The sequence below is a fragment of the Saccopteryx leptura genome, chromosome 10 (assembly GCF_036850995.1).
Source record: "Saccopteryx leptura isolate mSacLep1 chromosome 10, mSacLep1_pri_phased_curated, whole genome shotgun sequence".
Classification (NCBI taxonomy): Eukaryota; Metazoa; Chordata; class Mammalia; order Chiroptera; family Emballonuridae; genus Saccopteryx; species Saccopteryx leptura.
This window is the reverse complement of record NC_089512.1, coordinates 50,797,426-50,823,807: the sequence shown is the minus strand read 5'-3', so window position 1 is coordinate 50,823,807 and position 26,382 is coordinate 50,797,426. Positions and strand designations below refer to the sequence as shown.

General features: G+C 42.1%; 1 protein-coding gene across 1 annotated transcript; it reads right to left on the bottom strand.

Moving 5' to 3' along the window:
* On the bottom strand, positions 1-26,340 carry EMC3 (ER membrane protein complex subunit 3). Its single transcript, XM_066351788.1, has 8 exons — positions 26,021-26,340; positions 15,912-15,969; positions 15,484-15,577; positions 12,450-12,554; positions 11,728-11,809; positions 7,744-7,823; positions 6,839-6,921; positions 1-1,179 (listed from the first exon to the last, which is right to left on the bottom strand). The coding sequence occupies exons 1-8, from the start codon at positions 26,173-26,175 to the stop codon at positions 1,051-1,053; spliced, it is 786 nt and encodes a 261-aa protein (XP_066207885.1). The 5' UTR covers positions 26,176-26,340; the 3' UTR covers positions 1-1,050.
* Between the last annotated feature and the right edge of the window lie 42 nt (positions 26,341-26,382).

Sequence of the window (26,382 nt, the reverse complement as noted above, 5' to 3'; positions counted from 1 at the left end):
TTTTTCCAGGCAAAGAAGAGAAAACAGGACGGTTTAATTTGTAGAGGCAAGAGTTGTTTGTTCTTGATTACAGTGCTCAACATGCAAATTACATTCACCTCTAGGTACAGAAATGGCACCCTGCCACTTCCTTGGGAGTTAATACAGACAGAATTATTCCTGGGTAACCTTTGACTATGTGTCCGCCAGCAACTGCCCTCTCTCCCTTCTTAGTGATACGCAAACTCTCTCTTATGCAGAATAACTGGGAAATGCGGTATTTCATTCAACTGAGAAGCCATATACAGTATAGCACCATTGATTTGTCAATGGATTTCATATATTCTGAACTCCAGAGTAAGACCTCACATTATTTAACCTGTCTTTAATGATACCAAAGGCACTTGAGAATCGAGCAGTGTCTCATGGTCACCGATTTTCACTGGACAATATTAGGAGACAGTGAAGGTTTGCTAAGTCTGTCCTGGCCCTGGGTATTGGTTTTGACATATTTGCTCTTTATGTCGTTCTGTAGGCTCAAAATGAACAACACAGGAGCTTCACTTTTTGCTCATCGATAGTTCTTAAATTTTCCATAATGAAAAGGTATTATTTGTGTAAAGAAAGTTATACAAATATTAACAAAAAAATAAAGGTAAAATGCAGGGTGTTCTGATACCAAGAAAACAGGAGTCTACTGTGGTTAGAAGTCAGGCTGACTACACATAATAATTAGGTATAACTGACAACGCCTTTTCCAAAGACTGTATTTTTGCTAAGTTTTATATATTATCACTAGTTTGCGTTTTCCCCCTTTCTCTTTCATTACTCTAGTCACCAGATGGAAAATTTAAAACATTTTTAAAATAGCTGTTTCTGGGTAAGTCACCCAGCACACTCCTTGTATTTCCTCTAGTTGCAAACATAAAGGGCTCAGACAAGAATGATCCTTGCTGCATATCCGCCAGCTCACGCATCCTCCTTTTTATTCCGAGAGGCTCCTGCTCAAACTTAAGTTACAAGGTTAAGTGCTACTCCGAGTTCCTGACATAGCTAATTCCTGCTTGGTCTTCAAAAAATAGAGGTCTGTAATTCCTTTTTGAACATGCCTTCAAAGTGGAGGTCTTTGGCCATGAGTTCCTCTTCGACATCATCTAGGGCCCACTGGTGATCTGTCAGCTCCAAGGCTTCCCACTCTGTCTGCAAAGGAAGAGAATGCCAGGAGAGGGAGAGAGGGGCAGAAGGGTGTTACTAAAAGCTGTGCTGACCTTTCCTAAACGCATTATCTGGGCAAGGAGCTTGAGTTAGGTTATTTACATGACTAAGTTCATTTAATCCTATGAGGTAGGTGCTGCCACCCACCCCATCCATGCCCATCACCAATTTATAGACAAGGAGACTAAAGCTAAGAAAGTTAAATATCTGTTCAAAGTCACCAGAGTAGTAACTAATTACACATTTCTCAAATAGTCTATTAATGCTGAATACTTTGCATTTAATTAGTGGCCTTTAAAAATATGCCTATGAAAGTTAACATGCATACAAATATTAGCTCATGGGTATACTCTTAAAAAAGCTGTAATTCACCTGGCATAAAATTCACTGCTTTAATATATGCAATTTAGTGGTTTTTAGTATATTCACAAAGATGTGCAACAATTACCACTACCTAATTCCAGAATACTTTCATCACCAAAACAAGAAACTCCATATCAAATAACAGACACTCCTCTTTATCTCTCCCCCAATCCCTGTAACTACTTTACTTTCCGTATCTTTGGATTCATCGATTCTGGACATAATATGTGGCTTCTTGTTACAGGTTTCTTCAATTAGCATGTTTTCAAGGTTCCTCCCTGTTGTAGCCTGATTCAGTACTCATCCCCTTTTATGGCTAAATATTCCATTTTATACTTTTGTCTAGACATTGTACACATATACCAAAATGCTCCATCTTGTTTTTTTGATCATCATATGATGAATATTTGGATTGCTTATACTTTTTGACTATTATGACTAGTACTCTGAACATTCTTGTATGAGGTTTTGTGTAGATATATGTTTTTAATTTACTTGGGTATTTACCTAAGCATGGAATTGCTAGGCCACATGGTAACTATTTTTAACTTTTGGAAGAAAGGCTAAAAATGCTTTCCAAAGTGGCTTCACCATTACCACCATACATCAGGGTTCCAATTTCTCCACATTCTTGTCCACACTTGTTATTCTCCATCTTTCTCTTTTCTTTTTTTTTAAACAGAGAGAAAGGTTCAGAGAGGAACAGAAAGGGACAGACAGGCAGGAAGGGAGAGAGATGAGAACCATCAATTCTTCATTGCGGCTCCTTAGTTGTTCATTGACTGCTTTATCATATGTGCCATGGCTGGGGGCTGCAGCCAAGCCAGTGATGTCTTGTTCAAGCCAGCGACCTTGGGGTCATGTCTATGATCACATGCTCAAGCCAGCAACCCCGTGCTCAAGCTGGTAAGCCTGCATTCAAGCTGGCAACCTCAGGGTTTCAAACCTGGGTCCTCTTCATCCCAATCCGACACTCTATCCACTGCACCATGGCCTGGTCAGGCTATTTTTAAAATTTTTAATCCCCAAAAATCAAACTCTGTACCCAGTAAGTGGTAAGACTATTCCTTTTCCCACTGCACTGTCTTGGTACCTTTGTCAAAAGTCAATTGAGTCTGACCAGGCAGTGGCGCAGTGGATAGAGCGTCGGACTGGGATGCCGAAGACCCAGGTTTGAGACCTCGAAAACCCCAGCTTGAGCGCAGGCTCATCTGGTTTGAGCAAAAAGCTCACCAGCTTGGACCCAAGGTCACTGGCTCCAGCAAGGGGTTACTCGGTCTGCTGAAGGCCTGCGGTCAAGGCACATATGAGAAAGTAATCAATAAACAACTAAGGTATTGCAATGCGCAATGAGAAGCTGATGATTGACTGCTTCTCATCTCTCCATTCCTTTCTGTCTGTCCCTGTCTATCCCTCTGTCTCTGTAAAAAAAAAAAAAAAAAAAGTCAATTGATAGGGCTTACTTCTTAACTCTCAATTCTGTTCCATTGGTCCATGTGTCCATCCTTATGCTAGTCCCATGCTGTTTTTATTTTATTTTTTTAGTGAGAGACAGACACAGAGACAAAGAGACAGGAAGGGAGAGAGATGAGAAGCATCAATTCTTTGTTGCAGCACTTTAGTTGTTCACTGATTGCTTCTCATATGTGTCTTGACTGGAGGGGGTAGGTGGAGGGGGCTCCAGCTGAGCCAGTGACCCCTTGTTCAAGCCAATGTCCTTGGGCTCAAGTCAGCAACTTTGGGCTTCAAGTCAGAGACTATGGGGTCATGTCTATGATTCCACACTCAAGCTGGCGACCTTGGGCTTTCAAAACTGGGTCCTCAGTATCCTTTTGGATGCTGTATCCACTGTGCCACTGCCTGGTCAGGCAGTCCCATACTGTTTGGATTACTGTAGTTCTGAAGTGTTTTAGGCCTTGGCCAGTTGGCTCAGTGGTAGAGTGTCAGTCCAGCATGTGAAAGTCCCAGGTTCAATACCCCGTCAGGGCACACAGGAGAAGCAACCATCTGCTTCTCCACCCCTTCCCAACCTGTCTCTCTCTCTCTTCCCTTCCCACAGCCATGGCTTGAATGATTCAAGCAACTTGGCCCCTGGTGCTGAGGATTGACTCCATGGCCTCACCTGAGGTGCTGAAATAGCTCCATTTGGAGCAAGCCTCAGATGGGCAGAGGATTGCCCCCTTGTGGGCTTGCTGAGTGGATCCCGGTCCAGGCGCATCCCAGTCCAGGTGCACGTCTGTCTCTCTGCCTCCCCACCTCTCACTTAATTAAAAAAAAAAAGTTTTAGCCTGACCGGGCGGTGGCGCAGTGGATAGAGCATCAGACTGGGATGCGGAAGACCCAGGTTCGAGACCCCAAGGTCGCCAGCTTGAGCGAGGGCTCATCTGGTTTGAGCAAAAAGCTCACCAGCTTGAGCCCAAAGTTGCTGGCTCAAGCAAGGGGTTACTCGGTCTGCTGAGGGCCCGTGGTCAAGGCACGTATGAGAAAACAATCAATGAACAATTAAGGTGTTGCAATGAGCAACGAAAAACTAATGATTGATGCTTCTCATCTGTCCGTTCCTGTCTGTCTGTCTCTGTCTATCCCTCTCTCTGACTCTCTCTCTGTCTCTGTAAAAAAAATAAATAAAAGTTTTAAAACCAAGAAGTCTGCCTGACTGGTGGTGGAATAGTGGATAGTGTGTCAACCTGGGATGCTGGGCTCACAGGTTCAAAACCCTGAGATTACCAGCTCGAGTGCAGGCTCATTTGGCTTGAGCGCAGGCTTACCAGCTTGAGCATGGGGGTCACTGGTCAGGGCACATGTGAGAAGCAATCGGTGAACAACTAACATGCCACAAGTACGAGTTGATGTTTCTCATCTCTCTCCCTCTCTCTCTATTCCTGTCTTTCTTTCTCATACATACACACACACACAGAAAAAAACCCCAAGAAGCCTGACTCTTCCAACTTTGTTCTTATTCAATACTGTTGGGCTATTTTAGGTCCCTTGCATTTCCATATGAACTTCAGAATCAGCCTATCAATTTTTGTAAAAAAGGTAGGTGGGATTCTGGTAGGGATTATACTGAATCTGTGGATCAATTTTGGGAGTATTGCCATCTTGACAATATCAAGTCTTCTAATCCAGGAACATGGATGTCTTTCCATTTATTCAGGTATTCTTTAATTTCTTCAGTAATGTTTTATAATTTTCAGTGTATAAGTTTTTACTTCATTTGTTAAATTTATTCCATAGGGTTTTCTTTTTTTAAATTTTTTTTTTTAATTTTATTCATTTTAGAGAGGAGAAAGGGAGAAAGAGAGGAGAGAGAGACAGAGAGAGAAGGTGGGGAGGAGCTGGAAGCACCAACCCCCACATGTGCCCTGACCAGGCAAGCCAGGGCCTTGAACCGGCGACCTCAGCTTTTCTAGGTCGACGCCCCATCCACTGCGCCACCACAGGTCAGGCATGTTTTATTCTTTTTGATATTATGATAAATGGAACTATTTTCTTAATTTCAGTGTCAGATTCTTTATTATGTGTGTAGAAATACAATTGATTTTTTTTGTTTGTTTTTTTAGGGACAGAGAGAGGGATAGATAAGGACAGACAGACAGGAATGGAGAGAGATGAGAAGCATCAATTATCAGTTTTTCATTGGGACTCCTTAGTTGTTCATTGATTGCTTTCTCATATGTGCCTTGACCACGGGTCTTCGGCAGACTGAGTGACCCCTTGCTCGAGCCAGTGACATTGGGTCCAAGCTGGTGAGCTTTTTTTTTTTTTTGCTCAAGCCAGATGAGCCTGCGCTCAAGCTGGCAACCTTGGGGTCTCGAACCTGGGTCCTTCCGCATCCCAGTCCGACGCTCTATCCGCTGCGCCACCGCCTGGTCAGGCACAATTGATTTTTATATATTTGCCTTGTATCCTAAAACCATGCTGAACTTGTTTTTTAGCTCTTATAGTTGTTTTGGGGGGCAGAGGGATTCTTTAGAATATTCTCTATATAAGACCATTTCCTCTACAAACAAAGACAGTTTTATTTCTTCTTTTCTAATCTGAATGCCTTTTATTTCTTTTGCTTGACTAACTTTCCTAGAAGTTAGAACCTCCAGTACAATGTTGAGTAGCAGTGAGTGGATATCCTTATATTGCTCCTGATTTCAAAGGAAAAGCTTTCCGTATGAGTATGATGTTAGTTGTGGATTTCTCATAAATGCTCTTCAGCAAGATTAACCAGTTCCCTTCTATTCCTAGTTCTTATGATGAAAAATTATAAGATTTTTAAAAATTATAAGTGAGATTTTTTCTGTACAAAAAATATACTGGATTTTATAAATTACAAAATCATTTCAAGAAAACTGAAATGATTCCAATGTACTGAATATTGAAAATGTATTGAAATATTCCAAGTGTTTACCTGGTACCTCTGATTGAACTGTTTTTACAGCTTCATTTACAGGGAAGATTAAATTTGGTAAGCATTAAAAAACCAGTAAAAGTACCAAGAATTTCCAATTGACTTAACAGATAATTCCCTCAGGAAAAAGAGACATATAAACTAAAATACATTTTTGCTGAATTTAAATTTAATTTTATTTAAAGACTTTATTCATTTTAGAAAGAGGAAGAGAGAGAAGGGGGAGGAGCAGGAAGCATCGACTCCCATATGTGCCTTGACCAGATAAGCCCAGGGTTTTGAACAGGAGACCTGAGCATTCCAGGTTGACACTTTATCTAATGTGCCACTACAGGTCAGGCCTGAATTTAAATTTAAACGATGGAACAATATATGCTACACTCACTTCAGGGAACCCTTCTTTAAAATAAGTCTCTAGCCTGACCAGGAGGTGGTGCAGTAGATAAAGTGTCAGACTGGGATGCAGAGGACCCAGGTTTGAAGCCCCAAGGTTGCTGGCTTGAGCACGGGCTCATACGGCTTGAGCATGGGCTCATCAGTTTGAGTGTGGGGTCGCTGGCTTGAGCGTGGGATCATGGACGTGACCCCATGGTCTCTGGCTTGAAGCCCAAGGTTGCTGGCTTGAGCAAGGGGTCACTCACTCTGCTGAAGTTCCCTGGTAAAGGCACATATGAAAAAGCAGTCACTGAACAACTAAGTTCCACAAGGAAGAATTGATGCTTCTCGTCTCTCTCCCTTCCTGTCTGTCTGTCCCTCTTTCTGACTCTGTCTCTGTCAAAAACAAACAAACAAACAAAAAAAAAAAAACCCAGAAAAGAAAAGATAACTCTCTAGTAATGCTTTCTGGAGCTTCAGTGAAGCTGGAAGAGGCGAGTGTACCTTGAAAGCTTTGTTGGTGTCCGCAGGCATGGCCATGGCTGCTCCTGTCATCTGCTCCTGCATCATCCGTGACTGGTCAGCGGCTGCAGAGACAGACACACCTGCATGAGTGTCAGGCTCAACATGCCCCTCCGTATGCTTGGGGAAGATGGTCCTTACACAGAACTTACAGATTCTTGGTAGTAGGTTAAAGAACCATATGATAGAGTCAGTGCCTGGCTGTACCTCGCACTGGCTATATGACCATGGAAAAGTCATTTTATCTCTCCTGAAAATGGGGATAATAACAGCAGCAGAAGAAAGATTACTAAAGAAAATGCTAAATTTTATTTCAAATTTAAACAGCAGCTATCAGTTGAACTACTACTGTATGACAAGTATGTCATTAAGTGCTTTACAGATCTAACAATAAACCCTGAAGTGAATTATTCCCACTCCTAACAATAAACCCTGAAGTGAATTATTCCCACTCCTAACAATAAACCCTGAAGTGAATTATTCAGGTTCCCATTTTACAACAGAGGACTAGCGTAAGTAACTTGCCTGAGATCCTAGCCATTAAGTAAGACAGCCAGGACAGGCACTGGTAGCAACTCTAGTCAATGAACTGATCAAACCAGGCCTTTCAGCTTCAGGTTTATAGGCTTACACTGCTGGTGCTGGATCCCTCACCTGAGGGTACCAGACTTTGGGGGACTACGTATTATCTCCTATTACCAGGGAAAATGCAGATCTTCCACTTGACTCTGGAATTTTTATGACTTTCAGAATACGTCAGAAACTTAGTAAGTTTAAAGAATGCAGCATTGTACTTGACTATGCTAACAAATAGCATAGGCTACATGATGTTTCTGGATGGTTCATCTATCAGAGTATTTGCTTATTAAACCTGACATGCTCCTTACCATTATCTTGGCCCAAAATCAGAGAGTAAATGCTCCGAAGCCCAAAGACATTGAGGAAGTACCAGGATGCAGAACTTACCCTAAAGAAAAACGTGAAACAATGTAAATAGTTATGTCAGAATTTACATAGTTCACATTTTCTAACACACAAAGTTGTCCAGAGTATGTAAAGAAATCCCATGGGATAAGCTATATTCATTCAAAGCACAACCAATGAAGAAATACAATTTGTTTGGACAGTCTTACAAATAGTTATAGCTTACTGCAGGAAAACTGCTACTTAAGACTATATAATAAATTCTCCTTCATTAGCAGGAAATGAACTCACAACTGGTATGCTTCCATTTAACTGGGAAATATAAGCTTTGCTAAATTTTCCTTTCTATATAATGGGTTTTTATTTTTATTTTATTTTTGTTGCAGAGACAGAGAGAGTCAGAGAGATGGACAGATAGGAACAGAAAGGGAGAGAGATGAGAAACATCAATTCTTCGTTGTGGCTCCTTAGTTGTTCATTGACTGATTTATCATATGTGCCTTGACCAGGAGGCGGGGGGGGGGGGGCGCTACAGCAGACCAGTGACCCCTTGCCCAAGCCAGTGACCCTGGGTCCAAACTGGTGAGCTTTGCTCAAACCAGATGAGCCCGCGCTCAAGCTGGCAACCTCGGGGTCTCGAACCTGGGTCCTCCACATTCCAGTCCGACGCTCTATCCACTGCACTACCGCCTGGTCAGGCTATAATGGGTTTTTAAACCATTTGTTGCCTGACCTGTGGTGGCACAGTGGATAAAGCGTCGACCTGGAATGCTGAGGTCGCCGGTTCAAAACCCTGGACTTGCCTGGTCAAGGCACATATGGGAGTTGATGCTTCCTGCTCCTCCCCCCCTTTCTCTCTCTCTCTCCTCTAAAATGAACAAATAAAAATAAAAAAAATAAAATAAAAAAAATTTAAACCATTTGTTATTTTTAATTATAAAACCAACATACACTTGCTATAAATAATGAAAAAAAAAATACAGAATTATATTGAAAAAAATACAGAATTATATAAAATAAAAAGTCCTGAATCCCATTCTCTGGAGGAAATTATAAGTGTTGGTGTGTTTCATATTTACAGGAAAGAATTAGAGTTGGTTTTCAGGAAATACTAGTAATAGTGAAGACTAGTTACTTGGAAAGCCACTCAAAGTTTTTTTTTTTGTTTTAAATGTAGTTTTCATATTTTAAAAAGATTTTTTTTCATTTATTATTTTTGGGAGTAGAGAAAAGGCGTGGGGACGGAAACCACCAACTCACAGTAGTTGGTTCTAGTATGTGCTTTGACTGGGCAAGCCCAGGGTTTCAAACCAGCATTCCAGGTTGATGTTTTATCCACTGTGCCACCACCAGGCACCATTCTAAGTTTTAAATTTTATCACCAAAGCTTTCCTTACTCTAGATTTCCCATTGTGCCATAAAATAAATATGCTTGGATATAATAAAAACTAAATGCAGTATCAGAAATGATATAGAGATGGCAAGAATCCACACTCTGTTCCAATACTTAGGTTGCACAATAGCAGGGGTCTATCCACCAAGCTGCAGGAAAGTAAACAACCTATCTGTACATAATGTGGTAGATCTACAGCTAACAGTAAGCTAGTTGTAAACCCACGATCCAGTCTCCTTTGTCTACACAAGCATGCCAGTTACAGATGCTGAGTAAAGATAAAAAAGTTTTTCTCACACATAGTTTTTTGCTTAGTCCAGTGGTCGGCAAACTCATTAGTCAGCAGAGCCAAATATTAACAGTACAACGATTGAAATTTCTTTTGAGAGCCAAGTTTTTAAACTTAAACTATACAGGTAGGTACATTCCTTATCGAGGAGGCACCCACACATGGTATTTTGTGGAAGAGCCACACTCAAGGGGCCAAAGAGCCACATGTGGCTCGCGAGCTGTGGTTTGCCGACCACTGTTCTAGGTATAATAGTTAGTTGAGTTAGTGTATGCTTTTACAATTTTCTAAACCAGAAAAACGTTGCCTAGGTATTTCTTATTTATATGCCATATTTTGCTTTAAAAAAGAAGTGGTATGTTTATTTCTTTGTTGACTCTCTAAATATATGGCCCTTGAAAGACCTGTGCCACTCAGATACAAATGTAAAATCAGGAGTATCCTCTCACTTTTCTGGAGGTCACTTGATAACATCACCTGGTGACTCCATGGCCCATTCTTCTCCTTCTCCTCTTGTCTGGCTTCAAATGTCAGTCTCTGGGAAGCCATAGACAAAATAGTCTAGAGAGGCAATATGAAGAAGCACTGTTGGGTTCCAGTAGTGTTGTAAGAGCTTTACAGATTTTGGGTACAGAGCGGTAGCCTGACCTGTAGTGGGTGGCACGGTAGGTAGTGTAGACTTGGAATGCTGAGGTCGCTGGATCAAAACCCTGGGCTTGCCTAATTCAAAGTTCATACAAGAATAATTAAGAGTTGATACTTCCTGCTCCTACCCTCCCCCCCTTTCTCTCTCTCTCTCAAATCAATCAATAAATAAAAAATAGAATATTAAATAAGATATGAGTGCTGAATTTGGATAGGCTTTGTGGTCAAATTTCAATTTCTTCATTTATTTCATAAGGTTGCTATGAGGATAAAAATAATATATGAGCCTGACCAGGCGGTGGTGCAGTGGACAGAGTGTTGAACTGGGATATGGAGGACCCAGGTTTGAGACCCTGAGGTCACCAGCTTGAGTGCGGGCTCATCTGGTTTGAGCAAAAGCTCACCAGCTTGAGCCCAAGGTCACTGGCTCGAGCAAGGGGTTACTTGGCTTGCTGAAGGCCCGCGGTCGAGGCACATATGAGAAAGCAATCAATGAACAACTAAGGTGTTGCAACACGCAACAAAAAACTAATGATTGATGCTTCTCATCTCTCCGTTCCTGTCTGTCCCTGTCTATCCCTCTGACTCTTTCTCTTTCTCTGTCTCTAAAAAAAAAAAAAAATATATATATATATATATATATATATATATGAAAAACACCTAGTACAGTGACTGGTATCAATGAAAAGGATTAATGTTATTACTAACAAGTAATGTATTTTGGGAAAATAATATAAATATCCACTTCTATAAGCTCCAGGGTATTGCTAAAAGGTTTGCTTAGACAAAGTTCCTGGCTTTATCTTTTAACTTTTTGGGGGCAGATACATCTACCCTTGCACTCCTAAGACCCAAGCATCTAGAGAAAAAAGGCTGACACACTCTCTCCTTTTGAAAGATTCATATAAAAGTTACCATAATCTACCTGTGTCATTTTGAGTAGAGTTTCTTCTTTTTTAAAAAATTTTTTATTGACTTTAGAGAGAAAAGGGAAGAGAGGGAGATGGAGAAAGAGAGAAACTTCAATTTGTTGTACCATTCACTCATATACTCACTAGTTGACTCCTGACTAGGGATCAGACCAGCAACCTTGGTGTCTTGGGACAATGCTCCAACCAACGGAGCTACTGGCCAGGGCTAGAGTGCAGTTTCAATGAGAAAAACTCCAAAACCTATTCTAGTGAAGTATGCAAGTTGCAAATCCTGTTCTTTAAAAGATACCAGCTTTAGCCTGACCAGGTGGTGGCGCAGTAGATAGAGCATCGGACTGGGACGTGGAGGACCCAGGTTCGAAACCCCGAGGTCACCAGCTTGAGTGCGGGCTCATCTGGTTTGAGTAAGGCTCACCAGCTTGAGACCAAGGTCACTGGCTTGAGAAAGGGGTCACCCAATCTGCTGAAGGCCCGCGGTCAAGGCACATATGAGAAATCAATCAATGAATAACTAAGGAGCCGCAACAAAGAATTGATGTTTCTCATCTCTCTCCCTTCCTGTCTGTCCCTATCTGTTCCTCTCTCTGACTCTGTCTCTGCCACAAAAAAAATAAATAAATAAAATAAAGTAAAATAAAAGATACCAGCTTTAGATTTTTGGTTGTGCTATTATTAAATTAGTTCTTACCAGGATGCATCTAATGTGAGTAATTCAATTCCTTGCTGTAGCATAGGCTTAAAACGAAGGGTCAGTGGAAATGGAACCTTGGCTGCAAAGAAAGAAAAAGTTCATAATCACTGCTACCTTATTTTTAGAACAGTTTAACTGTGAATGCATATATTCTTTCCCTGGAGAGGTGGGAACTCTGTACCATAGAGTTTGGTAAAAGATTTCCACAAGTAAATTTCTGTCACTTTCTGAAGAAATAAGTCAAATGTCATTCCTTGAACATCAGCTTCTCTATTGCTTAAGAAACAGGGACTCAAACTGAACTGTGACCTAAAATCTCAAAGGAAACTTGCACTAATCTGTTAAATCTAAAATGGACTATATATACACAGAGAACTACATTACTAAGAAATCAAATTAATTTAATTCAAATCAACTTATAAACAAATAGACTTCCCTTTATCCTCAACTAGAAAACTAAATTAGTTTCAGATACAAACTAGCAAGCTGCTCATTCCAATTCCTATTAGTAAAAAAATGTCAACATTATGAACTTACAATCAGCTTGCACTACGAGCCATAAATTCATAGCAAATTTCTTTTTTTGTTGTTCAAAGGATACTACCAGTTTTCCCTACAGAACATTAACCCATGGTTTTACTACTTTGATTTCTCTGACTAGGGAGAAGGGAAAGGAGAACAGATGAAATAAATCTTGAGTCTTCTCGGTAGCGACTTACTTGTGACAAAGCCTGAAAATGTCATGTTGATCCAACCACCAATAAGAATCATAGGGAGAACATTTGTTACATTGCCTTTCATCATGTCTGTGAGCATAGTGGGATCTAAGACAAAAACACAAGAGACCATTACCTTTTACCACTGTTGGCAAAACTTCCTAATTTTCTGTGAATTTTAAATTTATTTGATAATTAAAGTAATACAAGTTCATGTAAAAAGTTCAAATGACATATAGACAGGAGATAGATGGTTCCTCTGAGCCCACTCTCTTTAACAGTTGTATATCCTTCCATCTTTTTATTTACACATGTACACACACACAGTTGTTTGTGTACACACACACACACAATTGAGGGATACTACGCTAACTATTCTGCTTTCTTCTTTTTTTGTGACAGAGACAGAGAGAGGGACAGATAGGGACAGACAGACAGACAGGAAGGGAGATGAGAAGCATCAATTCTTCGTTGCAGCACCTTAGGTGCTCATTGATTACTTTCTCATATGGGCCTTGACTGGTGGGGTCAGCAGACCAACTGACCCCTTGCTCAAGCCAGTGACCTTGGGCTCAAGCTGGGGAGCCTTGCTCAAACCAGATGAGCCTGCGCTCAAACCAGCAACTTCAGGATTTCAAACCTGGGTCCCAGTGTCCCAGTCTGACGCTCTATCCACTGTGCCACTTCCGGGTCAGGCTATTCTGCTTCTTAATTTAAAAAACTTAATACATTGTGAATGCTATTTCTACATTAGCATTTCTATAATATTTCTCTCTCTTTTTTTTTTTACAGCAATGGAGAGAGTCAGAGAGAGGGACAGACAGGAAGGGAGAGAGATGATAAGCATCAATTCTTCGTTGCGTCATCTTATTTGTTTGTTGATTGCTTATTCATTGATTGCTTTCTCATATGTGCCTTGACCAGGGGGCTACAGCAGAGCAAGTGACCCCTTGCTCAAGCCAGTGACCTTGGGCTTCAAGCCAGCGACCTTTGGGCTCAAGCCAGTGACCATGGGGTCATGTCTATGATCCCACGCTCAACCCAGCAACCCCACACTCAAGCTGGTGAGCCTGTGCTCAAGCCAGTAACCTCAGGGTTTTGAACCTGGGTCCTCCATATCCCAGTCTTATGCTTTGTTCACTGCGCCACTGCCAGGTCAGGCAATATTTCTCATTATTTTTAATGTCTGCTTAGGAATCCACAATGTGATCACAGTCATCACTATTGAATGGACCTACAGATTATTTCTGATTTTTTTTTTTTTTTTTTTTGTATTTTTCTGAAGTGAGAAGCAGGGAGGCAGAGAGACAGACTCCTGCATGTGCCTGACCGGGATCTACCTGGCATGCCCACCAGGAGGCGATGCTCTGCCCATCTGGGGCATTGCTCTGTTGCAAACAGAGCCATTCTAGCACCTGAGGCAGAGGCCACGGAGCCATGCTCAGCGCCCGGGCTAACTTTGCTCCAATGGAGCCTTGGCTGCAGGAAGGAAAGAGAGAGATAGAGAGAAAGGAGAGGGCAAAGGGTGGAGAAGCAAATGGGCACTTCTCCTGTGTGCCCTGGCTAGGAATCAAACCCAGGACTTCTACACACTGGGCCGACACTCTACCACTGAGCCAGCCAACCAGGGTGCAATTTTTTTTATTTTTGCCAATAAACAATGCTACCAACAACTACCTTGTACACAAGTCTGCATGTTTTGTGTTTCTGTAAGAGGAACTCATAGACTTTCTAGGTCAAGGAGTTAGAACATTGAAAATTGGACAGATACTGTCAGAGTGTCCTTCAACAACAGTGAGAGGGCCTAACTTCACATGACCTTGACAACAGCAGTTTTGGTCAAGCTTTTCAATCTTTGCCAATTTATGGGCTAAAAAGGACATCTTGTTTTAATTTATATTCCACATATTTTAGTGAGGTCAAGTATCTTTTCATACATTTATTGGTCTTTTGTTTCTTGTAGGTTTACTAAAAGACTTATTAAAATAAATTCTGGGGCCCTGGCCGGTTGGCTCAGCGGTAGAGCGTCGGCCTGGCGTGCAGGGGACCCGGGTTCGATTCCTGGCCAGGGCACATAGGAGAAGCGCCCATTTGCTTCTCCACCCCCCCTCCTTCCTCTCTGTCTCTCTCTTCCCCTCCCGCAGCCAAGGCTCCATTGGAGCAAAGATGGCCCGGGCACTGGGGATGGCTCCTTGGCCTCTGCCCCAGGCACTAGAGTGGCTCTGGTCGCGGCAGAGCGACGCCCGGAGGGGCAGAGCATTGCCCCCTGGTGGGCAGAGCGTCACCCCTGGTGGGTGTGCCGGGTGGATCCCGGTCGGGCGCATGAGGGAGTCTGTCTGACTGTCTCTTCCCATTTCTAGCTTCAGAAAGATTAAAAATAAATAAATAAATAAATAAATAAATAAATAAATAAATAAATAAATTCTGGTACCTTCTGTATGAATTTAAAATAGCTGGTTATTTCACCTAAAGAAATAGGTACTGAAATGAGAGAACAGTTGACATGGAATAACTTTTGTTTTACTTTAAAGATGCTGTAGTTTTCACACAACTGGGAGAAATCTGTTAGAACAAAAATTGTAGAGTGGGCCAAGTAATCATGTCTGACAAAGAAATAGCCGGTCTGGGGAAGGAGAGAGAACTCCTCCTCACTTAAGCAGAAGCTGGGTAGCCATCTGTCAGCAATAGGAGCCAGGCACTGGGTGGGAGCCCCAGCTTTTCCAACTGTGCTCCACAGCGCCCTGGGTCCTGAGGAACAGCAATGGGAGAAACGCAGAGACAATGGCTCTAGCCTCCCAGAACCCCTTAGCAGAGAGCTCTTTTAAAATCCAGTTTATATATTAAGGTTCCCAGAAGATCTACATGAAAAAGAGAACTCTACTTCTGTACATCCCTGTACTTGATGATATCTAAGGTCCCTCAAATAACTATCTTCTATACTTTAACATTTATATCAAATGACATCCTTCCAACCCCCCTTGCTCCCCCACTCATGTTAAACATCTTCCTTAAAGATGAGAGAAGGGAATAAACATACCAGTCATAGGAGAAGGAGGCACTACCTTCCTTTTAGTTTTTTTGAAAAATCCATCCTCTGGGTTGTTGAAGTAATATTTTCGTGTCAGGAAAGACTAGTAGAAAAAAAGAACTTTTTAAATCTTAAAACTGTGACATAGCAAATTGTCAAATTATTCCCCAGAGGTTTAGTTAGAAGGCCTTACAATATGCTGTTACACTAAGAGATGGCAGCCTATTTGGCAGCTGAGCTGACACTTTAGCTGAGTCACATTTAAAAACAATTTCCTAAGAAGGGCAAGGTCACAATGACAGCAAACACCACAGGCCACAGCTTAATTCCTGACTTGCCAGCCTTCAGTTTTCCCCAGAGTCCCCTTATAAAACATTGAGATATCTACTGCCCTCAACAGTGAATCATGGGGCTTTTCATAAAAGATAAGTGAGTACCTGTTTGGGAATGTATTTTCCATTTTCCCTGAGGACTCTGCTTCGAATTAGGACTTGACTGAAAAATACAACCAAGACAATGAGATTTTTAAAAGTGAAATACTAGAAGAAAATGAGAGAATAAAGTAGAAGACCTATTTAAACACAAGAGAAGGCCTATTTGGCAACAGTCCTGTGAGGAAACTTTTCAAACCACAAGTATCCTTAAAACCAATCTAACATATTTAACCCCCAAATCAGGTTTTCAGAAGAGCATTTTTCCAGAAGTGACTGTGTTTCTGAACAAAGATTCTGAAAAAGGCACATTTGGAACACTCTGCTTTCTCTTGCTTTATGAGCTAAGGAACTTTTTCTGAGTGAAAAGAGTAGTAGTCGGATGCTACTCAAATGATTTGGGGGCAGGAAGAGGGTGGAAGGGTGAAAATTGAGAAAGAAACTGTTTTTTTAAAAAGGATTTTATTTATTGATTTTAGAGAGAGGAGAGAAAGGGTGAGTAGAAGCCGGAAGCATCAACTCCTAGTAGTTGCTTCTCGTATGTGCCTTGACCAGGTAAGCCTGGGGTTTCAAACTGGTGACCTCAGTAGTGTTCCAGGTCAACACTCTCTTCACTGCACCACCACAGGTCAGGCTTTTCTTCCTTTTAATTTTATTTATTTATTTATTTTTACAGAGACAGATAGTGAGTCAGAGAGAGGGATAGACAGGGACAGACAGAGAGGAATGGAGAGAGATGAGAAGCATTAATCATTAGTTTTTCATTGAGCGTTGCAACACCTTAGTTGTTCATTGATTGCTTTCTCATATGTGCCTTGACCGTGGGCCTTCAGCAGACTGAGTAACCCCTTGCTGGAGCCAGAGACCTTGGGTTCAAGCTGGTGGGCTTTTGCTCAAACCAGATGAGCCCGCACTCAAGCTGGCGACCTCAGGGTCTCGAACCTGGGTCTTCTGCATCCCAGTCCGATGCTCTATCCACTGCACCACCGCCTGGTCAGGCCTTTCCTTCCTTTTATAAATTGATTTGAGAGAGAGAGACACACACACAAAGACACACACACAGAGAAAGAGAGAAACATCGACTTGTTCCACTTATTCATACCATCATGCACTGAGCAGGGATCGAACCTGCAACCTCAGCATGTTGGGACAATGCTTTAACCAACTGAGCTACCTAGCCAGGGCTGAAGAAGCAACTTTTAAGCCCACAGAGAAATGAGCACAGGGCTTGACAGGGCTGTTATCTGACAGACAAGAAATAGAAATTTCACTCAGTATTTAAACTGTAAGCTCTCAATAAATATTTATTAAATTAATAAATGAAATTATTTGTTGATATTTGAACATAATTGATCACTGAAGATAATAGAGTGCAATATGACAAGCAGGGGGCGCTTAGCTTCCTTAGCTTAAAGCCCCCTTAGGTTAATGGAAATCCTTCTTGAAGAGTGGGAAAAAAAGATCATAGACAAATAAAGGTAGAAAACTTCGCTTGGCTTTCTCTCTACCTTCAGTGTAAACCACCTGCTCTAAGCAGTTGGTGAGTACCCGTAGGGTCCCCTTGCCACTTTCTGAGTATTCTAGCTTTTTTCACATGCTGGGAATTCTCTAGTGTCCCTGTCCTTCACCAATTATATCCCATCAGGACTAACACCTTCTTCAAGCTCCGCCTTTGCCATGAGACACTTCCTGATGCCTGGCACCATCAAGGAATTCTCTCTGGTCTTCCTCCTCCTGACCTTGTTGTACTGTTACTGTACAGTTGACTGCTCCATACACAGACTTATAAAGGTGACACGTATTATGTTCTGTTCCTTGGGAGCTGGTTTAAAGCTACTCACAGTGTGGCCCATGTACCAACACTGGTCTGTGATAAGTACAGACACTGAGCTTATGGGTTTAGAAACGTTTATAATCATTTGACATTGTCACAACATTCAAATATGTGAATAAATATTTTATAAAAGCATCAGTCTGTGATAGATTGGAAATGAAAAAACTAAATACTGTCTGACCAGGCAGTGGCGCAGTGGATAGAGCATTGGACTGGGATGTGGAGGACCCAGGTTCGAGACCCCGAGGTCGCTAGCTTGAGCGCGGGCTCATCTGGTTTGAGCGAAGCTCACTAGCTTGGACCCAAGGTCGCAGGCTCAATCAATTGGTTACTCGGTCTGCTGAAGGCCCATGGTCAAGGCATAGATGAGAAAGCAATCAATGAACAACTAAGGTGTCGCAACACGCAATGAAAAACTAATGATTGATGTTTCTCATCTCTCCGATCCTGTCTTTCTATCCCTGTCTATCCCTCTCTCTGTCTCTGTAAAAAAAAAAACCCACAAGAAACCAAAAAAACTAAATACTGGTCCTTCACCACAGATAGTTTAAACAGCATTGGGTCAAGAATGGGTAAAAATTTAAGCTCTGGATTTGATACACACACACACACACACCATGAGAAAGAAGGAAATCCTGCCTTTTACAATAACATGGTGAACATGCAAGACATTATGCAAAATGAAATTAGCCAAAGACAACAATGTATGATCTCACTTATATGTAGAATCTTAAAAACAACAACAGTGAAATGCATAGAAACAGAAAGTAGGCCTTGGCTGGTTGGCTCAGTGGTAGAGCACTGGCCTGGCATGTGGATGTCCCAAATTCAATTCACAGTCAGGGCACACAAGAGAAGTGACCATCTGCTTCTCTCCCCCTCCCCCTCCTTTCTCTCTCTCTCTCTTCTCCTCCCATAGCAATGGTTCAATTGGTTTGAGCACATCAGTCATGGGTGCTTTCTCCTCTACCTCAGGCACTAAAAATAGCTTGGTTATGAGCATGGCCCCAGATAGGGGTTGGCAGGTGGATCTTGGTGGGGTGCATGTGAAAGTCTATTTTTCCTCTTCTCACTTGGAAAAAAAAAAGAAAAAAAATTAAAAGAAACAAAGTAGAATGGTGGTTACTGGGGGAAGGAGATGAAGAGATACTGGTCAAAGGGTTCAAGGCTTTAGTTATAAAATGAATAAGCATTGCAGATTAACATATAGCATGGTGACTATAGTTAATAAAATTGTGGCTTGACCAGGCAGTGGTGCAGTGGATAGAGCATTGGCCTGGAATGCTGAGGACCCAGATTAGAGACCCCAAGGTTGCCGGCTTGAGCGTGGGCTCATCTGGCTTGCATGTCGGCTCACCAGCTTGATCACAAGGTTGCAGGCTTGAATGTGAGATCATAGACATGACCCCATGGTCGCTGGCTTGAGCCCTAAGGTCACTGGCTTGAAGCCCAAAATCACTGGCTTGAGCCAGGGGTTACTGGCTTGGCTTGAGCCCCCTGGTCAAGGCACATGAGAAAGCAATCAATGAACAACTAAGGTGCTGCAACTATGAGTTGATGGTTCTCATCTTTCTCCCTCCCTAAAAACAAAAACTGTGTAGTACCTAAAATTTGCTGAGAGTAGACCATAAGTGTTCTCACAACCAAAAAAAAAAAGTAACCATGTAAAGTGATGAATGTACAATTACTTGGACTATGGTAATCACAAAATATATGTCTATCACATCATCATGTTATAGACTTCATTTAGCTGTAAAATGGACTGAAATTATGATACATGCTACAAAATGGATAAATCTTGAAAATAAAGTCATCCTTTACCATATCACGGTTAACTTTTCACGGTCTCACTGTATCGCGTATTTTTAAGTTGTATATATATCTATATCTAATTTTGTATTGTGGTTTTTTTGCTATATTGTGGGATTTTGTGGTGTATAGGTATTTTAATATATTTATTATTTTAATTATTTTTGGGGTAAAATAAGCATTTTCTAGAGTGTAGAAAGTGTTTAAGTGCATAGGAAGTTTTTATAAGCGTGTGGAAAAGGTTTATGAAAGTGTAGGAAGGGTTTATAAAGCCTTAAAATATATATAAATAATAAAATAAATATAAGGTAACTATGTCACAGATTTTTCACCTACCACGGAGGGTTCTGGAACCTAACCACAGCAATAGACGAGGGACCACTGTATTATCTTAAGTGAAACGAACCCAGACACAAAAGAATTGTCTGAATCTACTTATATGACATACCTAGAAGAGTCAAACCCATAGAAACAGAAAGTAGAACAGTGGTTACCAAGGGAGAAGAGAATGGGGAATTACTATTCAATAGGTTCAGAGTTCCTATTTGGGATGATGAAAATATTGTCGAGTGCACAGAAATGTGAATGTATTTAATGCCATGGAATTTTACATTTAAAATTAGTTAATGATAAATTTTATGTTATGTATAATTTTTTTAAAGGTAAAAAGGAAATACTAAAAGTCTTTCTCTTTTTTTGTATTTTTCCTAAGTTAGAAACTGGGAGGCAGTCAGACAGACTCCCACATGTGCCTGACCGGGATCCACCCAGCATGCCCACCAGGGGGCGATGCTCTGCCCATCTGGGGCATTGCTCTGTTGAGGTAGAGCCATTCTAGTGCCTGAGGTGGAGGCCATGGAGCCATCCTTAGCACCCAGGCCAACTTTGCTCCAATGGAGCCTTGGCTGTGGTAGGGGAAGAGAGAAATAGAGAAGGAGAGAGGGAAGGATGGAGAAGCAGATGGGCACTTCTCCTGTGCCCTGGCTAAGAATCAAATCTGGGACATCTACACGCTGGGAGGATGCTCTACCGCTGAGCCAACTGGCCAGGGCCAATACTAAAGGACTTTAACCTGAGTTTTTCATATATAATGTCTTTTTTTTTTTTTTAAGTGAGAGGAGGGGAGATAGTGAGACAGACTCTCACATGCACTCTGGGATCCATACCGCAACCCCCATCTGGGACTGATGCTCAAATCAACTGAGCTATCTTCAGCGCCTGAGGCCGACGCTTGGACCAACCGAGTCACTGGCTGTGAGAAGGGAAGAGAGAGAAAAGGGGATAGGGAAAAGTGAGAAAGAAAGGGGAAAGGGAGGGGAAGAGAAGCAGATGGTCAATTCTCATTTGTGCCCAGACTGGGAATCAAACCTGGGATAGCCGTATGCCTGGACGATGCTCTACCCACTGAGCCAACCAACCAGCCAGGGCCATAATGTCTCATTTAAAGTGATTACCACTGTATTTGGCACATCCTAAGCAGGAAATTAAGTATATTGTTTTCCTTTTGCATGCTTTATCACTTGGACTAAAACTTCTGAAAGTAGGGTCTTGGCTTTGTCTTATTTTTACATCCCTGCCCATAGAATATAAGCACAGTGTAAGGCACATGGTAGGTTATCAATACAGATTTGTTCACTGCAGATAACTCAGGACCGCTACAGGCACTGGGATCAATGGAAATTCAGCTAAATCTCCTATATGCTGCTGAGCAATTCTGTAGAATTAGGGTTGAGAATCATAACCTTATGGCATTTCAACCCTGAATTAAGCAAGCTTAAATTATCCTGTATAGTCTAAACACTTAGTTTATTTTTTTTCATTTATTTATTTATTTTAGAGAGGAGAGAGAGAGAGAGAGAGAGAAATGGGAGGAGTATCAACTCCCACGTGTCTTGACCAGGCAAGGGCAGGGTTTCGAACTGGTGACCTCAGCACTCCAGCTTGACGCTCCATCCACTGCGCCACCACAGGTCAGGCTACACACTCAGTTTATTAAAATGAGATCTACAGGTGTATTCTCTGAGATCTGCAAATTCTACAAGAAATGTTTAATTCTGCATTTTCATTTCCATTAATATCTAAAAATAAGTCTTTGTACTGGTTATGAGGATAAAGCTTCTCTTTATGGTGGTAATTTGAAACTGAAAGGCATTTTCTTTTCTTTTTGTTTTTTGTTTTTTACAGAGACAGAGTCAGAGAGAGGGATAGATAGGGACAGACAGACAGGAACAGAGAGAGATGAGAAGCATCAATCATCAGTTTTTCGTTGCGACACCTTAGTTGTTCACTGATTGCTTTCTCATATGTGCCTTGACCGTGGGCCTTCTGCAGACCGAGTAACCCCTTGCTTGAGCCAGCGACCTTGGGTCCAAGCTGGTGAGCTTTGCTCAAACTAGATGAGCCTGCGGTCAAGCTGGCGACCTCGGGGTCTCGAACCTGGGTCCTCCGCATCCCAGTCCAATGCTCTACTGCGCCACCGCCTGGTCAGGCTGAAAGGCATTTTCTTAAAATAAAACTTTAGATTTTAAAGTTAGTATTTCTCAAACTGGAGTTTCATATTCTTAAAGATCTTGTTAGGTATTTTGTTTTCCTTTCTAAAGAGTCAGTATATTCTTTAAGCTTGAGAACTACTATTTACATAGTCTATCCAGCCACCTCTGTGCTTTGGGATGATGCCAATAGAGCAGGGGTAGTCAACCTTTTTATACCTACTGCTCACTTTTGTATCTCTGTTAGTAGTAAAATTTTCTAACCATCCACCAGTTCCACAGTAATGGTGATTTATAAAGTAGAGTTACAGCAAGTTAAAGTATAATAATAATTACTTACCAAGTACTTTATGTTGGATTTTTGCTGTTTGGCAGAATAAATCTTTATAAAACAACTTACTATAGTTAAATCTATCTTTTTATTTATACTTTGGTTGCTCTGCTACCGCCCACCATGAAAGCTGGAACACCCACTAGTGGGCGGTAGGGATCAGGTTGACTACCACTGCAATAAGAGTATCCATTCAGGGCTAAAACATCTTTTGCCTTGGACTTTGGCCAGTTAATAATCATGTGATCGCCCTGGCCGGTTGGCTCAGTGGTAGAGCGTCGGCCTGGCGTGCAGAAGTCCCGGGTTCGATTCCCAGCCAGGGCACACAGGAGAGGTGCCCATCTGCTTCTCCACCCCTCCCCCTCTCCTTCCTCTTTGTCTCTCTCTTCCCCTCCCGCAGCCGAGGCTCCATTGGAGCAAAGATGGCCCGGGCGCTGGGGATGGCTCCTTGGCCTCTGCCCCAGGCGCTAGAGTGGCTCTGGTCGCGACAGAGTGACGCCCTGGAGGGGCAGAGCATCGCCCCCTGGTGGGCGTGCCGGGTGGATCCCGGTCGGGTGCATGCGGGAGTCTGACTGTCTCTCCCTGTTTCCAGCTTCAGAAAAAAAAATAATAATAATAATCATGTGATCTGCATCCTACCCAAATTCAAATGATGAACTGGTGGGGTACAGTCACACTATGTCAGAGCTGGCATGATCCAACCATCTCACTTAAGGGAGATGGAGTAATTATGACCACAAGTGTTGACTTTTCTTTATAGCAGTAGTTTTTAATGTAGGTGGTACTGCCCTCTAGAGGACTTTAGGGAAATCTGTGGAACTTTTTTAAGTGTCAAAATGATGGGATGGAGAGAAAGAACACACAACAACGTATTCCTCAGTGCTGGGGACAGGTGTGCAATATAAAGAACTGTACTATGTCTCACACTGCTTCTAATATCTCACAAAATTGGTTTTCATTATCTGAGTCTCAATCCTAATTCAATTTTTTGCAGTGGTTGGGAGGAGTGATTGTTATATATATTGAATTTCCAGATATGTAACCAGCAAGTAAATATAGGGAAAACTGCACTTTGTTTTGCTTAGAACTTTATCAAGAGTAGCTCATCATTTAGGAAAATCGCATCTAAACATTGCCTTCTGTTATATCTAAGTAGCTAACATACTGTATCAGCCTATAGTTGAATGTCCAAATATATAGGGATTTTATAGCTAGGTGATTGCATCTGACTTCTTCATTATATTTTCTTGGACCATTGTGCACAAGCACTTATGAAAGAGAAATTGTCTACGGCCATACCACCCTGAACACGCCCGATCTCGTCTGATCTCGGAAGCTAAGCAGGGTCGGGCCTGGTTAGTACTTGGATGGGAGAAACAGAAATTAAATTAGTTTCCTTTTATTTCTCCCGATTGTTACACTAGAACATTATGTTGCCTTTTTTGAGTCTGGTATCATTCTGAACCAGCACTCTGAAATCACACAGTGAACCAGGAACAAAAATTGTGGCAGGGAATCTATGACAGCAGGAATTGTAGTCAAGAAAATTTAACTTGGGAGGGAGACAGATCTGGGTTCAAGTATAGGCACAATATTTTACTAATTTGGGGAAGGCTACTTAACTTTCCAGGCTCCCTTTTCTTATTTTCCTATTTAAAAAAAAACAACACATTTATTTATTGATTTTTAAAGAGAGAGGAAGGAGGAGAGAGAGAGAGACAGGAACATCAATCTGTTCCTGTAGATGCCCTAAACAGGGATTGAACCGGCAAACCCTGTGCTTCGGGATGATGCTCCAACCAACGAAGCTATCCAGCCAGGGCAGTCTCCCTTTTCTTCAAATGTAAAAGTGGGTTCAGGATTAACTATCTCTGTTAATTTGAGGGTAAAGTGAGAACAATTTATTGGCATTAACACGTAAATAAGTGCTTACTGACCTCTCTTCACTTTACATCTTTCTATAGCCTTCCTTTCTGTGGTGAACTGACTTCTTGAGGTTACCTGCAGGAGGTTGGTTCCAATCATTTGTGAAACCATTCAGTGGCTTTTGTAGTGTAGTGGAAAGAGCTCCAGACTTGGGAACCAGAACACTTGGTGTTGAATTCTAAATATTACCACGTGTGACCAGGAAATCTCTTAGGCCTTAGTTTCTATAATGGGACAGCATCTACCTATTAGTGTTGCTTTGAATCTTAAATAAGTTAATGAATATAAGTGCTTAGTACAGTGCCTGGAATAGAATAAGTGCTTAGTAAATGTTGGTTTGTTATTATTTTTTTTTTTTTGTATTTTTTTTTTTTTTTTTTTGTATTTTTCTGAAGCTGGAAACGGGGAGAGACAGTCAGACAGACTCCCGCATGCGCCCGACCAGGATCCACCCGGCATGCCCACCAGGGGCGACGCTCTGCCCACCAGGGGGCGATGCTCTGCCCCTCCAGGGCGTCGCTCTGCCAAGATCAGAGCCACTCTAGCGCCTGGGGCAGAGGCCAAGGAGCCATCCCCAGCACCCGGGCCATCTTTGCTTCGATGGAGCCTTGGCTGCGGGAGGGGAAGAGAGAGACAGAGAGGAAGGAGGGGGTGGGGGTGGAGAAGCAAATGGGCGCTTCTCCTATGTGCCCTGGCCGGGAATCGAACCTGGGTCCCCCGCACGCCAGGCCGACGCTCTACCGCTGAGCAAACCGGCCAGGGCCGGTTTGTTATTTTTATTCTTAGCATAATCGGGAAGCACAACGGAAAAGGATAGAGGTCCTTCCCAAACTTCAGTCATTCTCATTCCATGGTTATTATTTTTATCTTATTCACCTAGTACTTGTACTATTAAAATCTTAGTATTTTCTTATATATCAACTTTTCTACTTATATAAATTTTAAAAGAAATCTTTAAATCACCAGCTAATGTAAAAGTATTACTTGCCACAAATAGAAAGTAACTATTAAAATAAATACAGTAAAAACAAAATTATTAAATTTTAGCTAGATATAGTTGCCTGTGGAAAATTCTGAGCCTGAGGCTTGCTCTTTGTTAAAAAAGATTAATAAATGCTATGGAAGTGTTAAAGACATAACAACATTTACCTGAGATAATCTCTGAAAATAATCAGGACTGAAAATGCTTTGTATTTTAATATGGAGGGGCACATAACATGTTTATATACCACCTAAAGTCATCTCGAATTACCTCTCTTCACAGATAAATACTGTAATGCACATGAAGAAGCTGCCTCCACTCCAGGAGGGGAAATGATAATTACAACCCCTCATATCTCTAAAGCAGTTTTATGTTTGCCAAGCACCACTGGAGCTTGGAAAAATGAGTATAATCACACCCATTTTATCAATAGTACCTGGATAAAACCACCGAGAGTTGACGACTAGCCTAACAATATTAATAGCAACATTTTTTGAGCACTTAATTTGTCCCAGCTAAAGGCTTTATAGATATCATCTAGAATTTAATCTCCATCCCTGCTCTAAAAGGCATATCTGCTACCCCCATTTAACAGATGACGAAATTGAAACACAGAGGTAACAGCCCAGGTCACTCAGCGAGTGGGGAGCGCGGCACTGAACCACGGTAAACTGACAGAATTCCTGCACTTTCTTGCCCAAGGTCACGGGGGAGTGAGGTCGCCGGATCCCGGAGGGAGCTGACCTGTCGGAGACTTGTTCCTGGGTGAGTTTCTTGTCGCTCTGCAGCAGGATGGACACGTAGTGGCGAATCATGCCCACGAAGAACGTGATGAAAACGATGGGAAGGACCACCCAGAGGCGGATGTTGGAATCGAGCAGAAGCTCCGGCCCCGCCATCTTCACCGAGCGCCGGCTCCGGGCCCGGTGTAGCTGGGTTTTTCTTCCCTCTGGTGCAGGGGCTCTGCCTCAAGTTCGCCTACGAGCCTTCTCACACCCTCTGCCTGGCTGGCCCGGGACCCTACCGTAGCCGAAGCCCTGGCGCACTGCACTCAGCCAGCCGCCCGGCCGCCCACTTCCGGCGCGGAAGTTTGAAGTCATTGCGCC

What these genes read in the sequence shown, in the direction of transcription:
- EMC3 (XM_066351788.1), bottom strand. Translation starts at nt 26,175, where the DNA reads ATGGCGGGGCCGGAGCTTCTGCTCGATTCCAACATCCGCCTCTGGGTG. An exon ending in ATTTTCAGGCTTTGTCACAA is followed by an intron (nt 11,810 to 12,449) that starts GTAAGTCGCTAC and finishes CTTTCTTTGCAG; the next exon opens with CCAAGGTTCCATTTCCACTG. An exon ending in ACACCAACAAAGCTTTCAAG is followed by an intron (nt 1,180 to 6,838) that starts GTACACTCGCCT and finishes CTTCCTTTGCAG; the next exon opens with ACAGAGTGGGAAGCCTTGGA.